This window comes from Oncorhynchus clarkii, unplaced genomic scaffold, assembly GCF_045791955.1.
Source record: "Oncorhynchus clarkii lewisi isolate Uvic-CL-2024 unplaced genomic scaffold, UVic_Ocla_1.0 unplaced_contig_414_pilon_pilon, whole genome shotgun sequence".
Taxonomy (NCBI): Eukaryota; Metazoa; Chordata; class Actinopteri; order Salmoniformes; family Salmonidae; genus Oncorhynchus; species Oncorhynchus clarkii.
The window spans coordinates 2,475-15,048 of record NW_027258408.1 but is presented as its reverse complement, the minus strand read 5'-3'; the positions used below and the strand labels follow the sequence as shown (position 1 = coordinate 15,048).

The window sequence follows — 12,574 nt, the reverse complement described above, 5'->3', positions numbered from 1 at the left end:
TTTACACTTGTGTGTATAAGGTAGTAGTTGTGGAATTGTTAGGTTAGATTATTACTGCATTGTCGGAACTAGAAGCACAAGCATTTTAGCTTCCAGAACTCTCATCCCCTTGGAACAAAAAAAACTCTCCAATGAGTCTCCAATACGGAAAAAATGTGCAGTCAAAATAAATTGTGATCCATGGCAACGCACTGGCTAAACGCAAAACTGGTTGACTGCCCACCCTTGAGACAATCAGCAACCAACTCCTGCAATATCCGTAGTAACTATCCACCTTACTTCTCGCCCTCTTTTCAGGGTTCACTCGATAGGAAAGTTGTTGGATCGGGCCCAGTCCCCAATGTCATGCATTTGGGTTAGCACATTGAGAATGAATCCTGATATTCTAAAAGCAGGGCAACATTGTCAATATAATTGTACCCAAAAATGGTCAGCTGGTTGCATAAATAATAATTATTACTAAATGTTACATGAATTGTAAATATGAAATATCAAAACCAAATGTACACCCCTTTGTTAATATGTATTGGCAATACTTCACTTAATGGTGAGGAATGGAATAATAAAACATGTATATTTTGTCAGGCTGAATGTTTGAAATATGAGGTGATTTGAGACATGCTTCTTCAGTAGTGGAATAAAGACAATTAGCATTTGAATGTTGTCAAGAAATACTGGAGTGATGTCAGATTGTTAATAAAACTGATTATAGACCAATTTATTATACTGCTTTCATCTGCAACAATTATCATATTACATGTATTTTTTAAACAAGCAGCTTTTTCAACTAGTAGAAAACAGCTAGCTACATTTAGAAGTGCTGCATTTTGATTAAAGTGGGTCACCAACGCAGTAAGTGTAACACAGCTCTTTTTTGTTACTCACTTTGTTAAATAATATTTCAATTCAGAGCCTGGATTTTCCCCTGAGGTTAATATCCATGTCATGCTGCAATCAATTGAACAGGGCAAACGATAAGGTAGAACATCATTAAAATACTCCTACTACAATGTTAAAACATTCTACATTGTGACATCATTAAAATACTCCTACTACAATGTTAAAACATTCTACATTGTGACATCACTAAAATACTCCTACTACAATGTTAAAACATTCCACATTGTGACATCATTAAAATACTCCTACTACAAAGTTAAAACATTCTACATTGTGACATCACTAAAATACTCCTACTACAATGTTAAAACATTCCACATTGTGACATCATTAAAATACTCCTACTACAAAGTTAAAACATTCTACATTGTAACATTATTTCATTGATTTCCTGAAACAACTTCTTCATGTATTTTCTTATGTTTGATCAGAGGTCTTTTATCAGAGTATCTCTTGTCACATTGATCACAGCTAAAAGGTTTCTCTCCTGTGTGTTTTCTCTGGTGTACTGTCAGACCGCTAGATCTAGTAAAACTCTGCCCACATTGATCACAGCTATAAGGTTTCTCTCCTGTGTGTTTTCTCTGGTGTACTGTAAGACCGCTAGATTTACTAAAACTCCTCCCACATTGAACACAGCTATAAGGTTTCTCTCCTGTGTGTGTTCTCTGGTGTACTGTCAGACTGCTAGATCTAGTAAAACTCCGCCCACATTGATCACAGCTATAAGGTTTCTCTCCTGTGTGTTTTCTCTGGTGTACTGTAAGACCACTAGATGTAGTAAAACTCCTCCCACATTGAACACAGCTATACGGTTTCTCTCCCGTGTGTGTTCTCTGGTGTACTGTCAGACCGCTAGATGTTGTAAAACTCTGCCCACATTGATCACAGCTATAAGGTTTCTCTCCTGTGTGTTTTCTCTGGTGTACTGTCAGAATGCTAGATGTAGGAAAACTCCTCCCACATTGATCACAGCTATAAGGTTTCTCTCCTGTGTGTTTTCTCTGGTGTACTGTCAGACCGCTAGATGTAGTAAAACTCCTCACACATTGACCACAGCTATAAGGTTTCACTCCTGTGTGTGTTCTCTGGTGTACCGTCAGACCGCTAGATGTAGTAAAACTCCTCCCACATTGATCACAGTTAAAACATTTCTCTCCTGTGTGTGTTCTCTGGTGTCTTATCAGATTGCTTGATGCAGTAAAACTCATCCCACATTGATCACAGCTAAAAGGTTTCTCTCCTGTGTGTGTTCTCTGGTGTACTGTCAGATAGCTAGATGCAGAAAAACTCCTCCCACATTGACCACAGCTGTAAGGTTTCTCTCCTGTGTGTTTTCTCTGGTGTATTTTAAGTTCTGATGAAGATTTGCAACCTTTCCCACAGTCAGAGCAGCAATGAGATTTCTTCCCTGTGGGTCTCTTCTGGTGTTTCTTGAAGTGTTTTGAGGTGGAGAGTCTCTTCTCTGCCTCTTCAGCATCATGAGGTTGTTCAGAACCCCCAGAGGATCCACGACAGAAACGTCTCTCTCCTGTGTGAACAAAAAGTCGGACAGGTGGTTTAAGGCCCACAACAGCAAAAATACACTGTAAAAAGGTGATGCCAACAGTGTAGCCATTATGTTGTACAAACAATGTCTGTAATGAATGTTAATTATTTGACATTTGTCTTAAGACAGTCAAGTGAACAGCAATGGTTATATTTTGTCTTGTTTTCCCATTAGTAGTAACATCGATGATTGTATGCAAGAAATACGTTTTTAAAGTTGTTGAAATTCTAAGCAGTGGGCCAGACAACTTTTGGTCTCCAATATAGGCACCTTTCTGTAGGTCTATGTTGTTGTTAGGTGAAGTTATGGGTCCTACAGTAGGTCTAAGGTATTGGGATAACTAGCGGTTTCCGCATTAGCATGGAGGAGTTTCTGCAACCAAATTGCGTTTTAGCAAACAGAGGGCAGAGAGTGATGCAGAGAGCGATGCACCTATTTGGGGATGTCTGATAGTATTTACGCACCACCACTAATGATTTGTGGAGCTTCTCAAAGTAATTCTTCACCTCAAACAGCAAGTAAACAAAGTCTTACAAATACTTTGAGGAACTATTGATTAGAGTAAAATATTTCCAGCTCTCACACTTGATAACCAATCGACATGAAAGGGAAAAATGTAATGCTCTGATCCAGTGGAAATGTCATACAATACCTGATTACTTCTTATCCCTTTCACAAATAGCCGACAACTGTGTCTGTCCCAAATTCTCTGGTGCGGGAAACTGAGAGCCCAGAATATTTTATACAATGTTGCCATCACGTTTTGGACAGACCTAGGTGATAGTTGATACACTGTTTAAAGTTCTATGTAGACAGGCCATGCACAGCCAATGTGATTTATTTTTATCTGGATATTTTCTAGATGTTTTTATTTGTTGGCTTTATGTAGGCAATTTTTACATAGTTGGCAATGGCAATAAGTTATTTAGACTGTATAATTTTCATTTCGATTTATATAGAATGTAGATTAATCGCAGACAATGATTTTGAGATACGATTATAAATTAAATTAAAACTGTTCCAGTAAAATGTGAATATGAAAATCATAACTGGCACCAGATCAGTAGAAATGGTCAGATAAATTTGCACTCCAAATGGAAAACGTTGGCGACTGCTGTTTTAGTCTATTACTGGAAACTTCAGGAGCATAACGTCAGAATTTACGAAGGCCAGCAGCAGCGGGAGGAAGAGTTTTTTCCTATGGTTAGGGTATCTTGATCTCTGGTTCCCTCAAGTCATTTGTGTGTCTCTATTTAATAAAAACAGGTGATTCCTATGTTGATGACGTAAAGAATATTTGCTGCTCTGTGGTGTGTAATGAGGAGCAACCAGAAGCTGCACGCATTTATGAAATTGCTTATTCCAGTTACTAATAAGCATGCACCCATTAAGAAACTGACTGTAAAAGCTGTAAACTCCCAGTGGAATGACGAGGAATTGAAAAATGGTATGGTTGAGAAGGATGAGGCAAAAGGAATGGCAAATAAGTCTGACTGTACAACCGATTGGCAAACGTCCTGCATTGAGAAGTCATGTGACTAAACTGAATAAAAAGAAGAAAAACACAATGAAACAAAGATAAATGTAATAAAGAATGATAGTAAAAAGCTTTTGAGAACCTTACATACAATTTTGGGGAAGAAATTAACTGAATCAGATGGCTCATTCATCACAAAGCCCAGTACTAATATAATTTTTTTCATTGGCAAGATTAGCAAACGTAGGCATGTCATACCAGCAACAAACACTCACACTACATTTCCAAGAAAATCTGACCAAATTATGAAAGACAAGCATTGTAATTTAGAATTCCGTAAAGTCAGTGTGGAAGTGGTGAATAAAATAATTGTTGTCTATCAACAATGACAAGTAACCGGGGTCTGACAATCTAGATGGAAAATTACTGAGGATAATAGCGGACGATATTGCCACTCCTATTTTCCGTATCTTTAATTTAAGCCTACTAGAGAGCGTGTGCCCTCAGGCCTGGAGGGAAGCTCCAGTCATTTGACATGCGCTGTGCTCTGCACAGTTAGCTCTGAGGTAAAATGTTGCACTTATTCAGCCATTCTGTGACCAAAAACAAGCTACATATGGACAGTACCAAAATAAACTGTCTCTGGAAATGACAAAGCGCCTCTTAACCTAGCTGGAAATGGGACAAACGGACCCCTTCTGTGGAAACAGAATTGGACGATTTCTAATCAAATCTAATTCCCAGGAACGGGGTTCATACAAACCACAGAGACTGTGTGGGATAATAACATGGCCGTGTCCAACTCTGCTTGTTCCCTCGACTCAGCTACCAACCAGAAATCTCCAACAGGGCCCTTTACCTGTATCAATAGACACTTCATAGTGAGCTACAGGTAGGAATCAGCAATAAATCCCAATAATGAGCCACCTATGGGAGGGGTATCCCTTTGTGGACAAATCTCAAAGTATTACTGCTACCCTGGGGAGATTGCTATACCCCTTGAACATGGGCTCCAACCCTCATCGGATGTGGCAGGCTTGCCACATCAGACTCCAAAGGGAAGCACAGCCGATAGCTGCCCAGTGACACAAGCCTACAAGACGAGCTAAATAACTTATGTGCTCACGTCGAGGTAAGTAACACTGAAACATGCATGAGAGCATCAGCTATTTCGGACGACTTTGTGATCACGCTCTCCGCAGCCGATGTGAGTAAGACCTTTAAACAGGTTAACATTCACAAGGCCGCAGGGCCAGACGGATTACCAGGACGTGTACTCCAAGCATGCAAAAAGGGTTAACAAGTTGGTGAAACAGATGTGCTGGAATGAAAACAATATAGGTGCTACTTTGAGATCACAAACTCTCACATCTTTCACAGCACAGAGCGAGGGAGTCCGGGGGAGGACTGGAGGAGCAATGGAGGAAGCATTGAGGGATTATCTTGGCGTGAGTACAGTTGGTGAGACTGAGTGGACGATGGTGAAGAACAGTGGAGTGAAAAGGGCTAAAGTTGGTAATGAACAGCAGTTTAGGGTCGGAGTGGGAATCATCAGCAAGGATGTTTTTGAGGGTGACCTGTTAATTGTCTCAAAGATGGTGAAGTGGAATCGGTTCGAGTGACCAGGAGTGGTATGATGCCGATTGTGTGTCAACAGCGCAAAAGGAGAAAGCTTTGTGTGGTTTAGGTTAAACATTTCAGGTAGGTGGATTCAAATTAATGATAGCCGGAAGGTTTTACTGTGGTTTGGTGAAGTGGTTCTCCCATCTGTTGTAAAACCTGGGTAAGTGAGATATACAGAAGCCGCTGCAGTGTTACAATTGTAAAAAAGGTTGGACATGTGGCAAGTGCTTGTCGAAGTAATGAATAAGTCATAGTCAGATGAAGCATGTTGTAATTGTGATGGGAATCACGTTCCCGAGTTCCCGGAGTGCCCTGTACGGATGAAGGAGGTCGTAGTAGCTAGGATGATCAGGTCCATCCAGCAGGTGTCCTACGTGGAGGCAGTGAAAATAGCCTTAGGAGTAGAGAGGAGAAGGTAGAAGGTATGTCCCACAGTCTGCAGTGAAGCCATGCAGGAGAAGGATCCCAACAGACAAATAGTGAAAGAGAACACACTTTGTTGTGTTTATAGAGCAAGTGATAAAATGCATTAATAAATTATTAGTAACCTTCGTCCAAAACTAGCAGTTTCCAAAATTGCGTTTGCATTGCCCTCACTGCCGCAGTGATAAATTGCATTAATAATAAACTAATAAGACATCTAAGAAGCCAGACATCATTGTGAAGGCAGCAAATAGATTTCTGGATCTCCAGGACTTCAGACAAAATGTTACAGGGAGAACTGAATGAAGAAGTTCCCCCCCTCCCAGGTTCATGAAACTGTGTAGGGATCTGAATAGTACCATTTTTGTTTGAAATTCGGGGTAATGGAGTGAACTTGGTAAGTGTTTATTTTTTATTTTACGTAATTAGTATGATCTGTTAATCCCATTTTTTTTGCGTTTTGGTTATTTTTTACAACCCCGTACAGTAGGTGGCAGCAATGCACCTGATGAGTGTAGTCTGACAATAAACCTCAGAGAAGAAGACATGGTAGGAATCAAAGTGTTGGTCATTGTTTCCAGTTGAGCCTAATTAGATGTTACATTACATGTTGTTTTCTTACTTCATGTAGCCTGCTAGCTAACCAACATTTTCATACTTCGCTTACTCCTCTCTGATAAGATACCGCTTCACAAACATGCTTATCTAGGCCTACACCAGCACTGGTACCAGGCAGTATTAGCTAGCTATGTTTGCTCTGACTCTTAATACATTTAGCAAGCTAGCTAGCCCGCTAACTAGCGATTAGCAGCTAACATTATTTAAGCAACACCTTGCTAAAAGAGAATATTTCACCTTTAATGTAATGGCATGAAAATAATTGCTGGAATATTATACAATGACTTATCAACAGCTCTAACAATTTGACCCGCACAGGAAATCCACACTGGCAGTTATAGAAAGACCCATTTACTATATAACCAGTACGACATCCGGGAACTTTTGGCATACTAACTATATCACACTATGACCAATAAGCATACTATATACTCAATTAACATCACAAATAGTACGGTTAGTATGAGTATTCTAACACAGCTAATGACTTCTCAACAGCTCTAACAATTTGACCCCTACAGGAAATCTACACTGGCAGTTATAGAAAGACCCATTTACTATATAACCATTGATTCTTGACGAATATAACTTATAAATGCCTCAAATGTTTCAGCCGTATTACCCCACCAGAAACCAAAACATAAGCTCGTATAACACCACTGTTTGTAAACTAATACTATATGGCTGAGGAGTAGGGTTGATCCAAGCGTTCTGACCTCGCAATGACAGTAAAGCACCCAAGCTAACTGGCTAACGTTGGACAGCTTGCTAGACACAAATCAGAGAAAACCTCACTCTTACCATTTTACTCATATTCAACAGGTATTGAGCTTTATTAAATCCATCAGTTATTCTGCTCTCTAATCAATTCAATAAACATTGGATAGTTAGTTAGAATATAGTTACTATACTGGCAAGTTTGATGTATAAGTAGCCAACTGACGTTAGGTAGCTAGTTAACATACCGATACATACTGCTGTAAAGATATGCTATGCGTTTTGTAAGGATAGTGTAGCTAACATAACGTGTAACGTAACTTATTTGAAAAGTCATTACTTTATTACATTGCTCAACATTTGTCATAATTATTTAACCTCTAGTGACACCCCATCCCGTGAACGGGACGTTATCATCTGACACTAATTAGCATAACGCAACAGACATAAATCTTCCTATTCATATATTGGAACACAGCTTAGCCTTTTGTTTATCACCCTGTCATCTCAGATTTTCAAAATATGCTTTACAGCCAAAGCTAGACAAGCCTTTGTGTAAGTTTATCGATAGCCTAGCATAGCATTATGCCTTGCTAGCAGCAGGCAACCTTGTCACGGAAATCAGGAAAGCAATCAAATTAAATCGTTTACCTTTGACGAACTTCGGATGTTTTCACTCACGAGACTCCCAGGTAGATAGCCAAAGTTCATTTTTTCCCAAAGGATTATTTTTGTAGGCGAAATAGCTCCGTTTGTTCTTCACGTTTGGCTGAGAAATCGACCGGAAATTGCAGTCATGACAACGCCGAAAAATATTCCAAATTAGCTCCATAATAATCGACAGAAACATGGCAAACATCGTTTATAATCAATCCTCAGTGTTTTTCAAATATCTATTCGATAATATATCAACCGGGACAATTGGTTTCTCAGTAGAAGCGATTGGAATAATGGCTACCTCTGTATTTTATGGAAGAATTTCTCAGGGAGCGTCAGGTGACCACTTGCGCAATGAAGCCACCTACGGGTATTTTTCAACATAAATGCGTAAAACTATGTCACAATGCTGTAGACACCTTGGGGAATACGTAGAAAGCGTAATCTGGTTGATAGGGCATTCACAGCTCAATAGGGACACATCGGAACGCAGGGCTTTCAAAAGATGAGTCACTTCCGGATTGGATTTTTCTCAGGCTTTCGCCTGTAACATCAGTTCTGTTAGACAATATTTTTTACAGTTTTGGAAACTTTAAAGTGTGTTCTATCCTAAGCTGTCAATTATATGCATATTCTAGCATCTGGTCCTGACAAAATATCCTGTTTCATTTGGGAACATTATTTTTCCAAAAATGAAAATACTGCCCCCTAGTCCCAACAGGTTTTTAAAGCAGTTCATTTGTATCCGCTCTCTTTGGACTTCGGCTGAATATTTTCCTCCATTTTCTTCAAATCTGAAATTGATGTGAAGTCACGCCCATTTCCCGAAGAATTGCATTATGGGCCGTAAAGTACTGCGTGTATATTTCATATTTTGGTGAATTTAGTACGACATCCGGGAACTTTTGGCATACTAACTACATCATACTATGACCAATAAGCACACTATATACTCCATTAACATCAAATAGTACAGTTAGTATGAGTATTCTAACACAGCTCAGGTCTCTGGGCAGCCATTTTGTTTGTTTAAAAACTAGGTGGCCCCTTTAAAAAAGACACACAACAATCAAACAATCTGCAGTTCAACCAATAACAAAGCTGTAATTACACCACTATTTTGGTAATAAGATGAAGGATGGGGCTGGAGAAATGTAACTACTCTCAAATTCATAGACAGACCTATGGATGCAAGGACTGACCATCCATGATATCAACATTATAGTTTCAACCATGTTGAGGCTATACAGTGTTGGTTTACATTGTTTCTAAACATTGGAGCAAAAAAAGCTTATTTGGGGTTCTGATGTGGTAAACAGTTGAACTAAGCTCATAAGGCATGTGTTATATGCCTATGGATGTAGCATATTGCAAATTTCCCCTTTAACACCACACATCAGTTCAACAACCGCAGAGTTTGTGCTTCTGTTTTTAAGACAGTACTTACTAGTGTTAATCAGGGCCCGTTCATCGTTAGAACCATCGGACGCCTTAAGATGCGCTTGGGAAACCGGGCCCAGATATCCAGTTTCCTCCTCTTCTACATTTTTCGATGACACAGTCACCTCCCCCTCCACTTCTTTCACTTTGACTCTGAACGAGTCTTCCTCTTCTTTAACTGAGACCTCTTTCTCTTCTTCTTTCACGATAACAGCCTCAACCTCTACTTGTTTTTGTATTGTAACAACCTCCTCTTCCACGAGAGCGTCTTTCTCCATCCAGCAGGCAGACCACCTCTTCTTCATCATCAGGAACGGGGTTAAGTTTGTGACTGGAGCTATGAGGCATGTACTGAAGTCGCTAAGCGGTATAATTCAAAGCAGAGTCCCTTTATCAGCAGCACGTGATCAATGACGTCTGAAGAATCATTTCGTCGAACACCTGATTGGTTTGGTATTGATTCATTTGGGCTCGTTCGACATTGCAGCCGGTGGCTGCTGACTGACTAATTTACAAATCACCTTGCGCCATAAATAACTACTCATTATTATTTATAAATCAGTCAGCCAGTCACCGTTTACCCACAATGCAGCATGGACTTGATGCTCTCGATCAAGGCCCGTGGTTTCGTAGAAGACATGAAGGCTACGCTGCTACCGTGTGGGAGGTCATCTTTAAAAATGTGGCTGTTCTAAATTCTGTGTCGCTCAAAGCCTTGAGTAATGAACCTATTTATTTATTTTAAAATGATTATCTGGAAAGAGCCAATACTTCAGAAAGCTTTGTTTCCCCATCACTACTTTTCAGCATGTTTTCTGTGAATTCGACTACGGGAGTTTTGTAACTTTTTACACCTTGGCTTACTGTTAGATGGGTTATAATTGGTCTCCGGTAGTTGGTCTCGCTGACCATAACCGTGCTGGTTGGTTATGCTGTTTAGGCTAATAGCTAGTTGGCTAAATAGCAAACGTTAGCTGGCTGTCTAAGATAACTGCATATAGCTAACATTCTTTGATTGGTTAGATGGCATTATGTCTTTCCAAAACGTTGGTTTACTTTAATCACTCAAGTCATGAGTGCAAACGATTGGTTTCATTTAAAGTTATACATTTTAAGTTATTTCTGTTGTAGTTAACATCATAGGTAAGGATTGGTTGATTTCCAGTTTTTAAGTATGGTATTTAAGATGATTGATGAGAAAAGTATCGTACAACCATCGGGTAACTTGTTTCATGCGCATTAAAGGTGAGGGTGAATTTCAGATGTTCACTGCTTGTATTGATGAAGGAGTGGAATCGATGAAGTTCCTCTGCTGTCCCCTGGAATAGAAAGAACACATTCTTCTCTAACATACAGTTACACATAATTAGATGCTATTTTTTTTAAACTACAATGACCATAATGACCTAAGCGCCTACTTGTCTTGTCTGTGTTTCTTTTACACCTGCTACGTAAAAGAGACTGAAGAATGTGTAACAGTATAGCTTCCGTCCCTCTCCTCGCCCCTACCTGGGCTCGAACCAGGGACTCTGCACACATAAACAACTGCCTCCCACGAAACATCGTTATCATCGCTATTAGCGCACACCCCGATAACTAGCTAGCCATTTCACATCGGTTACAAATGCACAATGGTCAATGCTATCTGGGATTCTTGGGACATCCCTACCCTAAACCCTAACCTTAATCCCTAACTTAACCATTTTAGATGTAAACTTCAATGGGCTAGGGACGTCCCATGGATGTATTGCTACCTGAAATTACACAATCTAAGTGATTGATAGTTGGTGTTCAGCAGTCATAAAGCCTTATTTATTTTAATGAACTACTAAAATTGTGATTTTGTCAGACAGCAGCTCTACACTTTATTGAGTGACTGATCCATTCATCCTTCCAACCCTCCTCAGCCTTCCTCTCCTCTGAAGACCCAGTGAGGGTGGAGCTCAGTCAGAGAGCTGTTGAGGGACTGGTTAGGAAGAACACTTCAACAGCCAGAGAGGTGAGAGGACACACATGGTTTAGATGGTAAATATTTATGTCCCCTTAGTGGTTCATCACATCAGCAAAAGGGAATATGTTCCATCATCCATGTTTATTTACATTAGTGCAAATTGACGACTGATATTGGTGTAATTTCAGGTCAGGTTTCAGCTCAGGTCCTCCGAGAGAGAGAAAGAGAGAATTAGAGAGAGCACACTTAAATTCACACAGGACGCCGAATAGGACAGGAGAAGTACTCCAGATATAACAAACTGACCCTAGCCCCCCGACACAAACTACTGCAGCATAAATACTGGAGGCTGAGACAGGAGGTCTCAGACACACACATTTGTTCTTTGCTATTATGGTCATTTGTGTAGAATTTACTTTTCCCCACTCATTCACCCCACCTCTTTACGTTGCTTATTTATATTCAGTGGCCTGACTGCATCCAGACTGTCAAAGGCCAATCCTGGTAGATCTGAACCTAATGCAGCTTGGAGTGATCGGATGACAGAAGTCACATTTAGGTGCCAGGTGTAACTGAGGCCATAGACGCTCCATAATGATTACTTTTAATGTTTTATACAATATGACTAAATTTATTTATTTCTGTGTTACAGGGGCAGTCAAGAAATGGAACGGCAAGGCCACAGAACATGACACAAGCAGAGCTGTGGGAGACCACCTCAAGCCCCTGGTAGAGCAGGGGGTGGTGTTTACCACTCCACCACACCTTCAGCAGGCTGGAAAATTAACCCTGATATTTTAAAAGCAGGGCAACAACGTCAATATAATTGTACCCAAAAATTGTCAGTTGGTTGCATAAATAATTATGATTACAAAATGTTACATGAAATGTAAATATGAAATATTCGGTTACATAGTCTTATTTTCAACGTCTTTTCAATTACATTTTGCTAGGTGTGATATCCCCAATGTCAAAACACAGTTTTAATGTCTCCAAATCAATAACCAATATGCAGAAACAGTTTGGGATAAATTGAAAACCTAAACATAAAATGTGCTATATAGACAAACATCTGCCACAATAATCATATTTCTTGTATTTTTTAAAACAAGCTCCTTATAAACTGCACAAGCACCAAAAACGCTGTTGTTTTGACAAGACGCAATAAATCACTGATATCGATTAAAGGGGAAATTAGGTTGTACATGCTGTTGAAACT

General features: G+C 39.7%; 1 protein-coding gene across 1 annotated transcript; it reads right to left on the bottom strand.

Annotated features, from left to right (window-relative positions):
• Positions 1-1,280: 1,280 nt before the first annotated feature.
• LOC139396875 (zinc finger protein ZFP2-like) lies at positions 1,281-9,709 on the bottom strand. Its single transcript, XM_071143801.1, has 2 exons — positions 9,412-9,709; positions 1,281-2,431 (listed from the first exon to the last, which is right to left on the bottom strand). Exons 1-2 carry the CDS (start codon positions 9,707-9,709, stop codon positions 1,281-1,283), a joined length of 1,449 nt encoding a protein of 482 aa, XP_070999902.1.
• Between the last annotated feature and the right edge of the window lie 2,865 nt (positions 9,710-12,574).